Source organism: Cucumis melo, chromosome 4, assembly GCF_025177605.1.
Source record: "Cucumis melo cultivar AY chromosome 4, USDA_Cmelo_AY_1.0, whole genome shotgun sequence".
Lineage (NCBI taxonomy): Eukaryota > Viridiplantae > Streptophyta > Magnoliopsida > Cucurbitales > Cucurbitaceae > Cucumis > Cucumis melo.
In genome coordinates this window covers 31,803,511-31,822,745 of record NC_066860.1, presented here as the reverse complement: position 1 = coordinate 31,822,745, position 19,235 = coordinate 31,803,511, and the positions used below count along the sequence as shown (strand labels likewise).

Here is a 19,235-nt window from a genome sequence, read left to right as displayed (position 1 = left end):
TCATCGTCGGAATTTCAGTCGGAATCCTCTTCCTCCTCACAACCCTTACAATCACTACCTATTTATGTACCAGAACCACCGTTCCGCAGCCGAATCGCCGTCTCCAGCAGGAGGGACGGCGGGATTTCGTCGTGGATTTTGTACAGGGGCTAGAAGATGAGGTTATTAATGGATATCCGAAGATTCTGTACTCGGAGGCGAAATTGGAAAGGAAATTGGAGTCCGCCGCCGCGAATGGTTGTTCGATTTGTTTGGTGGATTATAAAGACGACGACGTTTTGCGGTTGTTGCCAGACTGTGGCCATCTGTTTCACGGTAGTTGTATTGATCCATGGTTGCGGCTGAACCCTAGCTGCCCTGTTTGTAGAACTTCGCCACTACCGACGCCGATCTCCACCCCTTTGGCGGAGGTCGTTCCGTTGGCCATCGGAAGAAGTTGAAAAAACTGACGTGTAAATATATATATTTTTTGTTTTTTTTCCATAGCAATATTATTTTTCTTTCTTTATTTGTTACGTAGAGGTAAAAAAAAAAACAAAACAAAATAATAATAATTTTCTAATTTAGTTTAGTTTTTTTTAGAATATTTTTTATAGTTTAGTTTAAACTTTAAAGTCAAGTTGTAAATTTCAAATAGGTTTTTCTATTAGGCTAAGTTGATGGTGTTGTAAGAAATTATTAATGGTTCTTTAGAAAAAAAAAATGAGTTTTCTTAATCAACACGACACGATTATACTTAAAACGTTCTAAAATACATTTATGAAAAAGAAAAATAAACTTATATTACTATTGTATAGAATTCTATTATTTCTATTTTGACAAATCATTAGATCGTATATTACTTTAATTTATGAGTTTTACACCATTTTTAAAGTGCTATAAATTTTCTTCCTATAAAATACAATAGGAATGGAAGAGATGATATTTTGTTGAAATGAATGATATAAAATGTTATCAACTTCATAGTTGGAGGTTTAATTTTCCTACTTGGCATATTATATAAAAGAGAGATCATATTTACTAAAATTCACAATTAGAGTTTGTTCACGTAAAATATTGATTTTTTCTATCATAATGATCAATCTCATTTGTTAAAATGTTGTAATCTTGTTTTCATTTAACTTTGGTACTAAGTTATTAGTAATTACTTTACATTTTTGTTACTTATTTTGAGACTCGATATATTTAAGTGAAATTGAAGTATATACCTAAAATACCCTTTATTAATAGACATATTTGATTATTATATTAATCATTTATATTAACATTTAAATATTTATTGTTTAATGACAAAGCTAATAAATATTTTGAAATATCTCTATAAATTTGATAAGGAATTTGTTTCATTTTATTTTCTATAATTTGTCTTTAGAGTCTATTTGAATCTTGTGAGAAATTTAACCATTTAATTAAAAAAAAATCATAATAGCTATTTAAGCTAATTAATTGTCGTTGTAACAAATAAATTTGAAAAATTATTTCATCAAGAAATTTACTGACATGAAGAATGAAACGGAAAGTGAGGATGAAAAAGTCATTCTAAGAATCAACGTTTAATTAAAATGTGATTTTAACGAATAAATTCACAGTCAATCTTATTAGACGATGAAACTCTCAAATCAATTAAAATTTTTAGTTTATTTCAAACACAATTTTAACGGCTAATTCTCAAAACTTATTTATTTATTTAATTTTTTAGGCAAAGTTCATTTAGTTGACTAAATTGATAAAATAATTTTATATATTTAATTAATTTTTTAACGGATAAATAAAATGTGGAGTGTTTATAGAACTGTCAACGGTTTGCTTTGCTTCGGCTCAACTTCTCTTCATATTTTTTTGGGATTTTCTCTTCATCCCATTTGATAAACTCCGACGAAGAAGGGATTTTTCTCACTCACTTTAATGGCAATCGAATCTTTTTGTTTCTCCCATTCTACTCTACCCAAACCCCCGTTTTTATCGCAACCCCTGAGCTTCATTATTAGAAATTCTCAACTTTTTCTTTAAATTTGTTGTTACAGACCTCGAAAAAGAGCATTTCCATGGAACCCACTTTTCAGATGAAGCTGATTTTTCCATTTCTTCTTTGGTTGTGCTTTTTTCCACAGTTCTCCTTTGCCACTCGAGTCCAACTCTGTGGTTTGTGCTTTCTGATTTCAATGCTTTTATTCCATTTCTAGACAGTTTTTGCTTTCCTTTATGAATTGTGGTCTTGTGGGTTCGATTATATAGTTTCTGATTCAGTTTTATAATCTTAGTTTTTGTTTTTTATGCTTATAATTTTACTGTTAAGCCACTTGTTAATGTCATTGTACTATTGAATACTTTTATTTGAAGCGTCGTTTCTTATTATTTTCCATTGATAGTTGCATTTCTGGTTATGTTATTTAGCCCATCATAATCACACAGCTTCATTTTGTAACACTTCTTACACCCTTCAATTTATCACATCTCAGTGAGTGTTACGTGTTTGAAGGTGAATTTGAACTGATGATGGATATGAGATAATTAATTAGATTGTAAACGAGGACTAAATATATCCTATGGAAGTCAAAGTCACCAGATTTTTTAAATAATGGGGCCAGGAACCACTTCCTACATTGTACTTATGACCCCCACCTCTAAGATCTCGTAACTCTAAATTTCTCAAATCCTTATCACTGGCATCCCTTGGGGTTCTATGGAAGTTTGATATTTTTTTTCTAATTTTGTTGAGCTTTGTTGTAAGAGAGTGGAGTTTAGTATTGTGGTGCATGTAATTGATATCTTTTCTGTAACTGATGCAGATGAGACCGCTGAGTATGATATCACGGTGAAAGGAGTAGAGATATCTCCCAGCCCCATAGTTAGGGGTCATCCAACAAATATGACCTTCAATCTACTTATAGGTACTTTCAGATATTCCACCTGGCCCTATTCATCATCTCTAGTATTACTGTTGCTGTTTATTTCAATGTTCTATGTTTTCTTTTTTTCACAAATTCATGCTGAAATTAACTATGAATCTCTTAAGATTTGGTGCAAATTCGTTCATCTAAAATAAATTTTGAAGGGAAAATTTAGTTGGTTTGGTGCTTAGCATAGAAAAGTACATCACTTTCTTATCCAAATAAATAAATAAATACATCACCTCATTCCATTTTAATTTGTGTGTGTGTATGTGTGCCTAGAATAAAATTTGACATGGTATCTTTATTCTTAAAACAAGGTATCTTAACCCTAGTGAGTGGGAGGTAAAAAAGAGTCAAACTTTGAAATAAGCAAAAAAAATTACCTGAAGATTCAATAATATTAAAAAAAAAAAGAAATACAAGCACAACTTCTTTTCCTAGTTACAGGGCTGACATCTTCTTTTAACAATATCTATTCATCAGGACCGACTACCTTTCCTTTCTTCTATGGAGAATAATTAGTTCATGGGTCGTTAGATTGAGGTTACTTCAAACTGAAGTGTTAATTTGGACCATTTCATGCAAATTATTTGTCAAATTATGTCAAATTATGTCAAATTATTGTAAGCTCACTTTGCTTAGTACTGCTAACCTTTAGATTTGTAATCTTTTTATGGATAAGTAGGATTGGAGGATGCTACCTTATCACTTCTATTTTACTTCTAATTATCAACTGCCCTCCAGTTTTTATTTAACCCTCGAGAGAGAGAGAGGTATATCCCCTCCTGCTACCCCAAGTTGATCGAGCCTTTCTACTCATATATTGTCTTATGAAGTTTGGTCCAATCTTTAGTTAATGACAACAACCTGTACACGTCGCGCAGGTAATCCAATCATTGCAGGAAAAATGGTAGTTGATATTTCATATTTCGGATGGCACATATATAGTGACAGCCATGACATTTGTGTTGAGACGTCCTGCCCTTACTTGTCTGGTGATTTTGCACTCCCTCCACTGCGAACGCCTCTGGCATTCTTTTTACCTGTAAGTTACTACTATTTCCATGTTTACCACTTGTGTTTATCTTTTGCTTTTAGTTTCTGGTTTTCCACCCCTAAAATAAGTTAGAAGGAACGATGTTTTACCCTGACTTAATTGATCTACTAAATAGTCTTAGGTCGTTCCTCATCCTGAATTGATATGAAGCATTTCTCTAATTTTCTTTCTACTTCAATTTCACCTTACAACTGGATGGACTCGCTTTATTTTAAGTGTTCTTTTAGTTTCATCAATTTCATTAGAATCTGATAGTAGTTCTAGCCCACCTTGAGGCATGAGTGTCCTCGGGTTTGAGGAGCAAAGCTCCAACTCCCTGTTAACAAAAAAACGTAGGAGTTATGTTAGCAGAGTTTTAATTATTGAAAATTAGAATATCATGTTAAGAGGTTCCTGGCAACGTTACTATCCAGAGAAACTAGGTTTTATTGAGATTAAATATCTTAGATATACGCACACAATTGATTTCTTTTTGACTTTAACTATTATCCATTCTAACTATTTCCTTTTTCTTGCAGGGTTCGTATCATATGCAGATAACCATTGTTGATGGAGATAATAATAAACTTACATGCTTTGGCTTTGATTATGAATTGGTGATTGCATCACTATTTGGAGATAGCTAAGAGATTTTATTTATTGATTATTCAGCTATTGATCTTTGTATATACGAACCCTTCTAGAGCTTTGCCATTTAGATCTTCGTTTGTTCCTTGGGCAGACAACATCTGCCTTGTGACTATTTGAAGAACTAATTCAGGAGAATGAGTAGTGAAAGTCGAGAAAAAAAATTGCATTGTGGGAGCATTGTACTAATACTTATCATCACGTGTCACACATTTCTTTGTTGTTTGTAGATACAGAGTGGAAAGTGAAACAATTAACTACTCCGATCCATTAGATTAAAATAAGATTCACTGTTTCAGGAAATATTCAAGTCTTTTCTTCATTCTTGTTTTAATGTGATCATTGATGTAAAGAAGTTTCTTACAATAGATGTTTGAATTCATGTACTTTATTTATATACACTTTAGAATTGATATTTTCTAGTCTCATATGTACATAATTACCACAAAAAGTTTCTTCATTGGACTGAGGACTGTAAGACCGTATAGTCAGAATTGATGAGAGGGGGACTTTGGTAATCCACCAAAGTCTATGAACAGTATAGGCATGCATTGTCCCCCAATGAATTATGGAGCTTGTCTATAAAGCACACGAGTTAAAGCATAGAAGGTTCGTTTTCTTCCATATAAATCATGATTGTGTGGTTTAGCCTCTGGCATTCACTCTTTTCATTTTGCTGCTTTTCTCATGAGCATACCAACTGGGTGGGGTCTGGTTCTTTCTTCTTCATCTTCATCATCGTTTATTTTTTCTTTATTTGATTAGTGTGTCATAACATGATTGATGGACCATTGTTGGTGATGGGTCAGAATAAGAGTTAGAAATAGTTGCCTCTCTAAACAATGGCAACCCAAGCCCCACTCTGCTAAAGTCATAAATTTATGCAGACTTCTGAAAGCAAACTAACAAACAGCTTTTGTTTTCCCTTCCAGCCTCCACTTTCTAGCTATTGTGGAATCCAGAAGTGAAAATGTGAGTTCGGCTCTTTCTTCTATCTTTCTTGATCATAAGATGTCAAATACCATCATCCATTGTCTATTTAATGATGACAAGAAGAAATAGATCAAGAAAATTAAGGGAATGTTGCTGAAGAAGATGAAACTCTTTCCTTCCATTAACTCTTTTAAACAAGGCCTCTCTCTTCTGTCCGACCCCACTGAGAACACTTGTAGCCAAATATGTGAAACCCCACCCGTTTTTGAAGAACAAATTTCCAAGAGCAGCAACTTCAGGCTGTCCCTGCCTGTAGTAGAATGTTCCATCATATCCCAACATGTTAGAGATCTAAAAGATGCAGAATGTGAGCTTGAAATTAGTGTCAACGACGGAAACCATCTCGTTTCCTTAATAAAGTCTGAAGAAATATTGGCTGCTAAACATAAGTCAGAGCCTCCATGCCTATCGGACACGATTGCCATGAAACCAAATGGTGGGCACCAAGTGAAAGTGGGCAATCATCAAGAACATTCATCTCTATTAGACTTTGAAGACAGATGCCCACCAGGAGGAAGTGAATCAGTTATATTTTACTCGACAAGCTTGAGAAGTATTAGGAAAACATTCGAAGAATGCAACAGTATACGATTCCTACTGGAAAGCTTCAAAGTGCTGTTTTTCGAGAGAGATGTATCGATGCACTTGGAATTCAGGAAGGAGCTGTGGGAAGTCTTGGGAGGCAGGGTGATCCCACCGCGACTTTTTATTAATGGAAGGTATATCGGAGGAGCAGACGAAGTTATAGGCCTGCATGAGCAAGGAAAACTAATGAAACTGCTGGAAGGCATACCATTGGACTTGGCAAATTCACCTTGCTCTTGTTGTGCAAACACCAGGTTTCTGGTGTGTCCAAGCTGCAATGGCAGTTGCAAGGTTCTTAAAGACGACTACGATGATGACGATGTTAACAACTTGTATAATAGATGTACTGATTGCAACGAGAATGGGTTAGCCAAATGCCCCATTTGCTGCTGAAAACACTATAATCATCTTCCCTATGTAACAACACTCACCATCTACTATGTAAGTCAACATCTTCTTAGATTTTTCTGTTCATTAGCTAGCTTTTAGAACTCGACGACCACTTCGTTGTAGTTCTTATGTAGCTTCTTTTTCTTCAGCTATCTATTTTCCTAGTAGATCATTTGTATTCCTGCAAATCAATGAATTCGTAGCATACCAAAGCTATATTTTCCTCCTACACATCTTGAAAGTAAGTTCTTGGAGATCATTCAAATAATTGTATTTTTGTATGAAAATGATTGAAAATGGATGATGGGAAGAGGAGGACAAGCACATGGGTGCTTTGATAAAAGCCTAGAAAATGTCATTGATTGATTGGTATCAAAAGTTTTGTGAAGAAAAAAAAAAGTGAAGTGTTAGGATTACAAAAACTTTATGTTAAAGGGCAAAGGACAGCTTTTCCTTCTCGTTCTTTCATTACTGTTCTGTCTTTTTACCCTCCTTCTCTCCCCTTTAGTTTTGCAAGAAAAAGATGGATGATGGGGAAAAAGTATCTTCTTCTATCTCGTAGGTCAAATAGATTCAAAATTCAATTACTAACTCAAAATATAGCTGCATCCTTGGCTCTATTAGCCATTGATGAAGAGAATAAAATAAAATAAAAAGTTGTTTCTTTCACTCAAAATTGGTAGTATTACAAAAATAACATGTTTAATTCATGGCATTTAAGGATAAAACAATCTACTGTATTTTAGGCATATGATAAAATGATAATATCATTTCTTTGTTTAGAAATTAAATGAGAAATGGTTTTATGAGAGAATATTCTTTTGCCATTTTTCTCTTGTACCATGTGTCTCGACAGGAAAATATTTTCAATTCATTTTTGTTTTTGTTAATTTGATATTATTCCATTTTTTATATATAAAAAAAAACAAAAGCTTTATTAACAAGGAAGCCATAAGTGTAGAAAATGTACAAAAGTGTTTTTCGACTTGGTTTGCTACATCTTGGAAAATTTTGGACCATTCAGCATTGCATTGATATTACAAGAATAAGAAAAATACTTCAGTGTTGAAATTAAACTTTGGCTATTTTTTTTTTTTTTTTTTTGTACAACCTATTATCTGTTCAATTAAAAGTTGCATCATAGCTAAACTTTATTATATATATATATATATATATATATATATATATATATATATATATATATATATATATATATATTCTATAATAAATGGAGGTTATGTGGAGATAGAATGCAAAAGATTTTATCAAAATTAGTTATATAATAATAAGTCATTGAAACACGACAATAAATTAGCAAAAGAGAGTATGTTTAAGATTTTAATATAGTATGAAGGAAATCATATCATGAAGGTCTTAATTAGGTTTAAAAGGGAGAAATAGCTCAATTTTGCCCCTTTTTTTTTTGTTTAAATAAGCTCAATTATGCCTTTAATGAAACAATATAATTATCATTAAGTTTCCATCATTGCTATAATAGACATGTGCTTCTTTTTTTACTAAAAAGTAGAAAGAAATAAAAAAGGTGAAAAATCATTAAAAGTTGGATTAGGGTTTCCAACAACCATACCTACATACTAAAAAAAAAGAGTCAATCAACTTGTTTTTTCTCACAATTTTTGAACCAAAGTCATTTCAATTTATTCTAATTTATTCCTTCTTATATTTACATTTTTGTTTTTTTAACCTATCACTCCCAAATTATAAAAAAGATTCAATTTTACGCTTAAACTCGTTTAGTCCTTAAATGTTCAATTTCTTTAATCCATGAAAAGAATATGGTTCAAGAACATTTTTATCTCTAAACTTTCGTGAAAACAACAATTTAGTATGTCGTTTTATTTTTAAAATTGTAACAATTTAATCATCGAACTTTAGTATGTCGTCATTTAGCGAACATATCTATGAAAATAAAAAAAATAAAAAAATTCAAACTAAGATAGGAAAAAATATGAACTTTTTTAAAAAAAATAACAAAATATTATAACTATTTATAAAATATGACAAAATTCCTCCACTCTTCCGAACTCTATTTAAATTTCAATATTTGTTATCCTAACAATTTTCCAAAGAGAAAAAATATATATATATATCCCCACTTGAACCCTAGAAGGAAGGAGAAGAATCCTATGCAATTAAACTAAAATCATGGCATGTTTAGTGGTATGGTTGACATTCAAAAGCTTTAAAACTTTCCCTTTGATTGGAAGTAATTAATTAACTGATCTCCCTTCAGTTTTAATCAAACAAAAAGTTTTTTTTTTTCCTTCTTCTTTTGACCAAAAAAGTAATGCCTTTCTCTAATTATTTTATGCTTTAGGTTATTTTCATTTGCACTTTTTTTTTTCTTCCTCCAATTATTTTATATATATATATATATATATATATATATAATATTCATTCGTAAGACCCACCTTTGTTTGTTTTTTAATTTTCTATTTAATGCATTAATTTTAAGATCATTGAAAAAAACTTTAATCTTTAGAACTAAACTTCACTTAAATGTAATTTTCATATCATCAAAATAACAAAAGTGTTTTTGAAGGATTAAAAATATGTTTCACTTCATTATCGTAAGTGATTGGTTTGTTCCGATAGAATCGAATGACAAGATATTGTAATCCTCTTGTTCTTGTTATATCATAACATGAATAAATAAATAAATTTGAGAAATCATGGGATAGTTTCAAACCCCTTTTTTTTCTCAAAGACTGTCTTTTGAAATAAGTGAAGTCAATTACTTTCAAGATCATAAAACAGAGAATGTGATTTCAAATACACAATAATCTCAACTTTCCCTTTAAAGTAGCTTTGAAAAAAAAAAAAAGAAGAAGAAGAGGGAACTATTTGAATACTGTTGCCAAACACCATCTCCCACCATGATTCCCCGTTATTTGGAGATGGTATAATAATTGTAGTGAAAGAATAATACAACTAAAACAAGTGGGAAAGACAGCTTAACTGGCTAAAGATACTTTTATCATGATGCACTAGGCAATCCAAGCCCCCAACAACACCTCAACATAGCCCCTCCCACCAGCTTTTACCAGCTCTCCTGATAGGATACCTCAAATCGTGACGGAGAGCAACAAATAATTGAAATAAAAGACATCTAAACCACAAAAATAATTACAAAGCGTACAATATCGTATCACATTCGTTGTCCCTAACAGAAATCAGCAACAAAACATTTCATCCTCGACCACAGAATTGAAACCAGAGAAGATAGCAGAAGCAAGAGGGCTGATGCAATAATTCACAGGAATGACTAATCATTTTATGTCCAAAAGTAAGGTTCATAGCCATGGAAGATGATCAGACAAATCAAAGGGAGATTAGACACCAAAAAAGCAAGCAAAAAACACACAGACAGTTGCCTCTTAACATTGCTGCTGCTGCTGCATACTCTATACTACTATAGTGCATTTCCATCCCCTCTCTAATGCAACTGGAAAGCCTCTCTCTATAAACTCCTCTTTGTTAAGCTCTCAGTCACTTGAAAGAAAAAAAGAACTAGTTAGATTAACCAAGCTTCCTACAATTTACATTAAACCTATGTAGTTGTCGCTGCAACGTCTGCTAATGTGGTGTCAGGACTTTGCGGTGTGGGTTTTGGATCTTCTGGTAGCTGAGAATCAGGTGAAGGTTGCAAAATCTGGGTGTAGTGTAATTCGATCTGTAGGCGGTGGTGAAGCGGGGTTGATGCCATTAGACCCTTCTTGATATCAGCTTGTAGTTCCCGAATTGGGATAGCAGCCAAGAAGCTCTTAATGTATTCTTTGCAGGATTCTTTCCCACGACACAAGACTTCGTCTTTCTCCTTCATTGGTTCTTCAGGTTGTGAGGTAGTGTATGCTAGTGTTGAACTCTCTTCCTTTCCGCTGACTTGTTGGTCCTTGGCCTCAACTATTGCTGCAACAGTTGATTGATCGTTGGAAGTCTTTTCGCCTGCTGACTGGCTAGTCTCGGGCATTTTGCAGATTGTAGTGTTGTTGTCAAATTTCAAGATGTAGGCCTGATTGCATCCTTCGTAAAGCCTCTCTCCTAAGGTGTCGATGATGTAGTATGCATCAGATTCAACGTTGAGAATAAAAAAATGGTCATTCCAGCTCACAACATAAACTTGAGGTTCACTGTTGTTCGGACATTCTGACCCAGTACGGCTAATCTCATCCCATATGTTATCAAAAGACATGGCACCATGCAAAAAATCAAATCTCGCCTCATTTACACCTTCTGGGTGGAAAAAACCAATGAAGGACTTCCTCGGAACCACAGAAAGGGGCCGGATTTTGGCTTGAATGACAGTTTCTAGATCAAAATGCTTGTCGGGGAATTTTTCCCGATATATATCATTTTCACAGAGCTTCCTCCACTCTAATGAGCCATCCCTAATCAAACTATCAAATTGAGATTTTATAGGCATGAGATTTTGGCTGTTGTGAAACCAATCAGCAATAACCGCTACGAGAGCAGTGCATGCACTTTCACCAGCTGCCCTCTCACTTCGTTGATCAATAGAAGCAAAGAAGACCTGTGTCTGTAGCTTCATATGTCCATCACGGCTTACAATTTCTTTTTGCTCCCAAGTGCCAATTGCAAAATTGTCATCCCCAAATTCAGAAACTGACGATCTATTTGCAGTTGAATCCTCTTCGGTCTTTTGCCACTGCAATAACCAACTTTAAACTTAGGAACAGATTATCAAGATATTCATTAAAAGATTGGTGCAGATTCCACATTGATAAGCAAACAATTTTTATATGATTTAAAAAATCTTACCCCAATACCAAGTGATTCATCAGAGCTGAGTTGCCTTCGATCATGATCAATGTCATCACCACCTTCTTCGCCATAGGCCTTCTTCAACAATGGCTCTCCTTTTGCCTTAGGAGATCTAAAACTTAATTTTCTCTTCCTCCATGGCAACAGACCACGTTTTGAACTCTGTGGCAAAGGTTGCTCAGAGGCTGATGCAGTTGAATCTTCCATGCTCGAGCAGCCAACATCTGATTTTCGATTACTATAGTAAACTAAATTTTCGTCATCACCATTGATCTTCATATCAGAGTAATATGATCCCCCAGCGTAATTTGCGTAGGCTAGAGTGCCATAACTAAAGGACTTCCTAATGTTAGTATCCTCCTTCCCTTCATCTGTTTCCCCTTCCTCAATGTCGTCAAAGGAATCAGAGTCAAATGGGTAGCTAGACTCACCATCCTCACTCTTGGCAGAGCACCTGCCCTCACTTCCCTCTTCTTCATGGCAAGTTTTTTTCGCCTTTCGAGTTGACACAAACTCCGTAAAAATCTTTACTTTCCTCAAGCCAGCTTTAAGAGCAGAGAGCTCATCTTTTTCTGCTGGGACATTTTCTCCTGGCCAGGGAGGAGATGGAGCTGGAGCTATTGATCTTTGTACAGGTTGTGATACAACTTGAGCAGTTCTAAGTTCCAGTAAGTTCAGTGATATCTGCACAATTCAGTAACCGTGAGAAAAAAGTATGCAAGATAACAGCAATTTGAGTGTTAGAAAAATAAACTGAAGCATTTTAAGGAAACGGGAAGATACAGACCCAGAGAACGTGACTGGCCTCAGTAGCATTTGTAGATGGATTAAGAGGTATCTTCAATTCAAGCTCTTTCTGTTTGGCCACAGAAACGTATTCCGACAGGTTAAGAGATGCTGAGCCAACAACCTGAACTTTGTTTTTCGACCCTTGATTTAAGCCCTGGGTAGAGAAGGAAAGAAAATAAAACTTCAGGTTCACTATTGATTATTACGGATAATTTCTCGCAGTAAAGATAAAGAATGGGAATACATCAAGTCATCCATACAAATCCGAAGTCAAGACCATAATCAAACAACAGTTAACGTGAAAGCATATAATCCAATAACAAAGAAAATTTGGCATCTATAAGATGCTAACAAATCTGTTAGAAACCCACTATTTGCTTTGACAAGATTTTCAGCATAAAACATTCAAAAGAATACAAATAACAAAACTCAGGAAACCCACAAAATCAAAAGCTACAAAAGTCAACTCCCTTGAACGAATTCAACTCCCCTTGAAAAAGGGCCAAATCTTTATCTCAAACTATCGGCTACAGTTGCTTCAAATGCCATAGTAAAGATTAGAATTCATCACAAAAGAACTGAGAGGCCCAGATTCAAAAAATTAGGAAAAACAAAAGAGAACAATATGACAACTCACAGACTATCTGAAATGGAGAAATATCATCCATTACTATTTCTATTCCAGTACAAATCTTAAGGAAGAAAATACCCAAAAACTGAATATAATAATCACAAGAGGAAAAAAAAACCAGTCTCATAGGAAAAGCTAAAAGATGATCCTGCCTCAATCCAAACATCGAGGATGAACAGTCAAAATCCACGAAAACCCAGTGTCGTAAAGCACAAAAAGTAGCCAAAGATTCAATCGAGGAACAAAACTCAACAGAAAAAAAAAAACCCAAAATCAAACTCACATTGAAGGCAGAGAAAACGATCTCCCATGGATGAAATACATTCTCCTTGTAAGCAGAGAGAGTACAAACGCTAAGAAACTCCTCATCCCACAGAGTAACGCCGTTCTGATCCAACCCATCAGCCTCCTTCGTGTAATTTCTCTTCACAGCCGTTCTCCTCAATGGGCTCAAAGCCATTTTTGGGCCCTTCCATTTAACCTCGACCGTCAATTTATCGACCCCCTTACCATCTTTTGGCGGATCAAGCCCTTCGAGCCTCTTAACCACAAGTCTGACCTCATATTTCCTCGAAACAAGCGGCGGCCATGGCCGCCACTTCATCATCTTCACCACCATCGCTTAATGCACAAAGAAATCAAAGAAAAAAAGAAGAAAAGAACCTGATCCTACTGAACCCAGAAGAAAAAAAAAATAAAGAAATAACAAAAGGGTTCACGGAAAAATGGAGGAAAAATCAGCCCCAAAGTCTTCCAAGATCTTCGAAGAAAGAGTTAGCGAAATCCCAGGTGGATTGAACGAAAATTGGGGAAAAAGAAATTATGGGTTTGTGAAATAAGGAAGAAAAGGAAAAGAAATTGGGGAGAAAGAGAGACGAAGAAGAATATGCCGTTGGCTTTGAGATGAAATTAGAGAGACAGAGACAAAGGTAGGGAAGAAGGGCAGTGGAGGTCATTTTATTGGGAAAAAGATAGAGGAACTGAGAGGTTGTTTGGATATGTTTTTTTTTTTTTTTTTTTAGTAATTAAAAAAAACACTTTTTTTTTTAATAAGGAAAAAATAAATCACCATTTTGACTGTTTGAATTTTTTGAGAAAAAGGTGCTTGTTTCATTTTGGTAAAAATCTTATCTTGTTCTTTTGGGTAGATATTATAGCTATGTACATAAATCTTGGTTTGTATAAATATATTGATGTATGGGTTTTGAAATAAAGAATAAATAAGGGACAAAATTTTATTTTTGTTCTTTTTTTAAGTTTATGTGTAGATGTATAGGTTGACACTCATCCATTTTGGTCCTTACAAATGTATGATTGGTTGTTTTGGTCTTTGTTTGAAATTTAAATGGTTAACTTTTTCAAAAAAAAAAAAAAAAAAAAAGAAGAAGAAGAAGAAAAAGAGAGAGAGAAAAATAGTATTCATTAACCTTCTTTTTGTGTATTTGTATTTTTGTTGAGTTAAAATTATTATTATTATTTCTGTTGATCAAAAATTCAATCGAAAAAAGTGTACTTGGTGTTCATGTGAACAATAATAAATTTATAATTAAGAGAACAATGTGACTTACAAGATGTAAATGTTTGCACACTACTAGAATATGATGCTTACCTCACAAGCTTCGATATGTGCGTTAAGTATATATATGACAGGTAGATAACAAATAAGGAGCTCAAATATTAGATGATACAAAAAACCCTAGCGAACTAAGATTAGATGCTCTTTTGGGACGATAATTCCTTAAACTCTCAATCATTAAAACCTTAAAATCTACTCGATTACAATCTAAGAATTAGGTTAAACAAGGATTAGCTTAAGATCAAGTCTCTTGAACAAAACCTCAAGATCGTGCTTTCCACAATATATGATAATAAATCTCACTTAGGGGACGTTTGGTTAGCGAAAAAAATAATAAGTTCGGTTGAGTTGAGTTGGTAATAATTGTAGAAAAATTATCGAGAGAGTTAACACGAACAACATGTTAATATAAGCATTTTGGTGAGAAATTTGAGTTGATGTAAATAACGAAAGTCAACCAAACAATGGATTAGTTTTTTTACCAACCAAACCCAACACTCCCAAATTACAAAAATGTCTATGCTTAAATTAAAACGTCAATGTATCAGTCATAAAAATAGTTTAAAATTTTCAATTTGATATATGGTCAATACTACAACGAAAAACCTTTTTTAAGAGGATAAATTTCTTAATAGACGATCACTTTAGTATTTTTTTTTTTTCCGAATATTACCATTCAAATCAAAAATGAAGATATTCAAACATAATCTATAAATAAAATTGCTCATAGATACTACTCTATCTCTGTAAAGTAATATTCTAAAAGAACAAAAAAGGTTGTATATTTCTAAAAGAACTTAGTTTGGAAAAAAATAAATAAATAAATTAATCGGCAAATAAAATTGATCAATATAAAACCCTTAATTACCGGCTTGATCGGTTTCCGGTTAGATTGGTATATTTGGGATAAGACGGTATTTTTCATAATCTTAGCCAACGGCGTAGTAATTTGATTGTTGACTACTTTTCTATTTTTTTTTCCCTTTTAAGTGAAATGTGGCAATATTTTCTTTATGGATTTTGTAAGAACAAAATAAAACTATTTACACCTTACAAACAAAAAATTATTAGTAATGTTTAAATATCTAAAATAATTAATGTTTGTATTTAGATGTATAGAATAATTAATATATGGAAGTTAAAGATACTGTATTTGATTTAACAAATTGTATTTATAATGTAATTATTTAATGAAATGGAAAAGAAAATAGCATAGTCGTGAATATTATTAATTAAATAAATTTTCTTTAGTTAAAATATTAGTAATTATTATAAAATCATATGTTAAATAATTTTATATGGTTAATATAATATAAAATATTGATGATAGGTGTATTATTTAAAAACTTATTATGTATAAATAATATATTTGTATTCAATAATTAATTAAAATTAAGAATAATGATTAATTGATATCAATTTATTAATTATTAAGCTTTATTCGTTTCTCAATTATAAAAACCCTACAAGTTTGGAGGCCGTAAAAAAACTATGTCATGTGGATGTGGGTTTTAATGTTCTTAGATGATCATATCCTGAGTTTTAAAATTTATGAAACAAACAAGGATATTTAATGTTTGTCTTAAATCTCGTGGTAATTCCTATGAAACAAATGGATTATAAACAGAGAAAAATCAATTATATTTTTACTTTACAAACCTTTTATCCCTTTTTCTATTTTGTATTTTTCATTTTTTTTAACTCCTATGTTTATTTCTAAAATAATTTGTTTCTATGGACGTAAGTAAATTGTTTTTGTTTGTAAGAATAGACAAGTTTTTAAATAGTTGTTTTAAAATTTGAAAATATTTAAAAATACAACATTAACCAAATGAATTTTAACACCCTCTATATTTAGATTTTTAAAATCAATATTAACTTTGGTTATTAAAAATTAATTTGAAAATCACAAAACTGTTGAAATATTTTGCAAAATAGAGTAAAATTTCATAATAACGATAGACCGATAGATCTCTCTAAATTTTTTTCTTAGTGTTGACTGTACTTTTGAAAAGCCAAGCCAAGCTTAAAAAATAAAGAACAAAAGACTTTTTTGTGTTTGTTGTAATTAGACTATATATTTTAAAAAAAAAAAAGAAGTGAAAAACATAATCAATAATTTGAGACGGTAATGATCAGCGTATTTCAACAATTTAAAAACACAATTATACAACCATGCCTCGATTAATTCTAAACTTGACCATTAGCAAGAACGAATAACCAACATTTATTGTTTATACCGACCAAACTAACTCAATTCGTCTTAAAAAAAGCTAACTGAAATATTTGCTTATTGAGATCGAACTACAATGGAACAACTAAAAAGTGAACAAAATAGAAGAAAAATAAAGATAAGGATAGGTACGCAACAAAGATCAAATTCAATAGAAAAGGTGAAACCAAAATCCAACATCTTTCAAAAGTTTGACCACACACTAAAATCGTTTTCAACCTAAATTGGGCAGAGTCCTTAACTACAATTACAAAGTTCTCTAAAGTTCATTTCTATTCTCCAACAAATCTATTGAAACAAAATAAATAAATTTGACTATTATGCCCCTGCCCCATTTTAAAAGAAAAAAAATTATAATTTTTATAAAGAGTTGTTAATTTTGTTAAGAAAAAAAAAAAGAAAATGTAGTCATTGGATGCCATAAGTCAAGCCTTTGAACTTAGACTTTCTATATTTTTATTTATTTATTTTTGAAATTTTAAAATTTTGTTTTGTTGTGTGTTCCGATGTCAAGTGAATTTAGGTGGGTGTATTGTGTTTTATGTCTCTCTCTCTCTCTCTCTCTCTCTCTACACCCCCATTATGGTGCCTCATTCAAATGCTTGGTTTTTGCTTTCTGAGTCAGCAATGGGTTAAAAAAAAACAGTCAATATATATATATATATATATGTATATATAATATGTTATTTGGTTTTTTATTTTTTATTATTGGGTAAGAGAGGGAATTTTGAAAAGTAAAGTGGGGTATATGTGGAAATGTGTATATATAGAGAGAGAGAGAGTGTGTGTGTGTGTGAGAATGCACACGTGTGGGACAAGGTTGTAGCACGTGAGTATATGTGTCAAAAGGAATGGTTTGGAATCTAAGAAGACTTTTCAAAAGTGTTTTGGCTCTTCCTTCCTTCCTTCCTTCCTTCCTTCCTTCCCATGTGGGACAACTCTTTTGCAATTCTTACAGCTTGGCTTTTTCTTTTTCCTTTTATTTTTTGAGTGCCTTCAAAGTTGGGCAAGTTATAATATTTCATCAATCCCAACTTATCATGCTTTCCACAATTTTTCCACAAATATTTACAAAAACAAAACAAAAATTTCAAGTCTTCGTGGAAAACTAAATTTTCGATTTTTACAGAAAAAGTTATCGTTGAACTAAACTCTTACTTTGGTTAAGAAAAAAAGTCTTAATCCATGAGATTGAGTGTAATAAAATAAGTAAGATGGTTGTATACAAAATATGGTAACGGTTGAGATGCACTTTTCTCGCATTTGTTGGGTGTTTGCTTCACACATTTTGGAAATATGAGGATTTGAATATTTATATTTATGTTAAATTTGTTTATAGTGAGAAAATAAACGAGTTTCAAGTATTTGAATGATGTGTATTATACTTCTCAATTTAAAATTTCACATGTGGTTTTAAAAATTTGTTATATTTTTTTATCTTTTTCGAACTAGTAAGATTACTAATTAGTATGAGTAAAGTATCAAATTGTTATTTCAAAAGTCGATCGTATGATTTTTTGTTTTCACAGATGTAGAACACCCTCAAAATAATAATCTAGTCGATTGCATGAGTTAAGTTTTTTTTACTATATTTTGTAAATAGTTTAAAACTTGCACAAAACACTCTTAAATTATAAGTTTGTTGCAATTATACCCCAAACTTAAATCAATCAGTTAACCTTCGAAAGTTTATTAAGAATAATAATTAAAGAAAAAGGCCATAGGGATTTTCATCAAATAAATTCTCTCTTTTCCTTTATTTCAATACTGTTTTATTCTTTCCTTTTCTTTTCCTAAATTTTTTCCAAATGAGTTTTAAATCCAGCTAATATTTGATTTGTTAAGTTCAATTATTTTTCTTACTTATTTTTAATTTTTAGTGGTATAATATGATTTTTTTAGACTATTGTTTTTTATAACTTTTTTTACCTATTGTTTTATTTATAACTTGTTTTGACTGAATTCTAGCGACAATCGTTGTCGACCTTGATAATCATCGGTCACAATCTTAAATGATCATTAGCCAATTCCTATAAAAACCTCAATAGACAAATTCTTTTAACGTAGTTTACAATATTTATCCAATTATAATAAAAATAAACTCAACTAATCAAACCAACACAAACTAAATAAACTCAAAACAATGGATCCAATATAAAACATTTTAGAAGAAGAAAAAAAATAATAGTCGGAATTTTGTCAACTTGATTTCACTTTTACTAATTTATACAAATATGTAAAAAAAAAAAAAGATATACCAATCGAAAAAAACATTAAAAATAACTCAAAATTTAGGATCAATTAAGGTAGATCAATTTTCTATACATCCAATAAAATATCATCCCGTAGTAATTTGATTTTTTTCGACAAGAAATTTATATAATAGCAATAAACATAGTTTGAAGTGTCGTTGTCACATTAGCAAAATGGACGGTCACAACGTCACAAGTTAAATAATAAATTGACCAATTTATCCGTAAATTTGTAGGGTCCATCCGCTTATACCAACCCCTTCGGTGTTACTACTCGTAGACTATTAGCCTTTTTTCCATATATGCTTTTACTTTTATCAAATGGTATTCCTCTTTTTTGGAAAATAACACTATCAAATTACAATTTAAACAATTAATCTTTTATGAAAAGACACATTTTTTTTA

At 32.0% G+C, this 19,235-nt stretch overlaps 3 protein-coding genes across 3 annotated transcripts; 2 read left to right on the top strand and 1 right to left on the bottom strand.

Annotated features, from left to right (window-relative positions):
- The first annotated feature begins 1,788 nt into the window (after positions 1-1,788).
- On the top strand, positions 1,789-4,881 carry LOC103486693 (MD-2-related lipid-recognition protein ROSY1). The gene is made up of 4 exons (XM_008444717.2): positions 1,789-2,142; positions 2,790-2,891; positions 3,779-3,939; positions 4,470-4,881. The coding sequence occupies exons 1-4, from the start codon at positions 2,046-2,048 to the stop codon at positions 4,575-4,577; spliced, it is 468 nt and encodes a 155-aa protein (XP_008442939.2). The 5' UTR covers positions 1,789-2,045; the 3' UTR covers positions 4,578-4,881.
- A 49-nt stretch (positions 4,882-4,930) lies between these two features.
- On the top strand, positions 4,931-6,775 carry LOC103486696 (uncharacterized protein At3g28850). Its single transcript, XM_008444720.3, has 2 exons — positions 4,931-5,187; positions 5,511-6,775. The coding sequence occupies exon 2, from the start codon at positions 5,659-5,661 to the stop codon at positions 6,547-6,549; it is 891 nt and encodes a 296-aa protein (XP_008442942.2). The 5' UTR covers positions 4,931-5,187; positions 5,511-5,658; the 3' UTR covers positions 6,550-6,775.
- A 3,044-nt stretch (positions 6,776-9,819) lies between these two features.
- LOC103486697 (uncharacterized) lies at positions 9,820-13,731 on the bottom strand. The gene is made up of 4 exons (XM_008444721.3): positions 13,053-13,731; positions 12,137-12,292; positions 11,347-12,033; positions 9,820-11,233 (listed from the first exon to the last, which is right to left on the bottom strand). Exons 1-4 carry the CDS (start codon positions 13,386-13,388, stop codon positions 10,118-10,120), a joined length of 2,295 nt encoding a protein of 764 aa, XP_008442943.2. The 5' UTR covers positions 13,389-13,731; the 3' UTR covers positions 9,820-10,117.
- Between the last annotated feature and the right edge of the window lie 5,504 nt (positions 13,732-19,235).

Coding starts and splice junctions, on each gene's coding strand:
- LOC103486693 (XM_008444717.2), top strand. CDS start 2,046: ATGGAACCCACTTTTCAGATGAAGCTGATTTTTCCATTTCTTCTTTGG. Junction 2,143..2,789: donor CACTCGAGTCCAACTCTGTG/GTTTGTGCTTTC, acceptor TAACTGATGCAG/ATGAGACCGCTGAGTATGAT. Junction 3,940..4,469: donor CTCTGGCATTCTTTTTACCT/GTAAGTTACTAC, acceptor TTTTTCTTGCAG/GGTTCGTATCATATGCAGAT.
- LOC103486696 (XM_008444720.3), top strand. CDS start 5,659: ATGTTGCTGAAGAAGATGAAACTCTTTCCTTCCATTAACTCTTTTAAA.
- LOC103486697 (XM_008444721.3), bottom strand. CDS start 13,388: ATGGTGGTGAAGATGATGAAGTGGCGGCCATGGCCGCCGCTTGTTTCG. Junction 12,034..12,136: donor AGGCCAGTCACGTTCTCTGG/GTCTGTATCTTC, acceptor TGAATTGTGCAG/ATATCACTGAACTTACTGGA. Junction 11,234..11,346: donor ATGAATCACTTGGTATTGGG/GTAAGATTTTTT, acceptor TGGTTATTGCAG/TGGCAAAAGACCGAAGAGGA.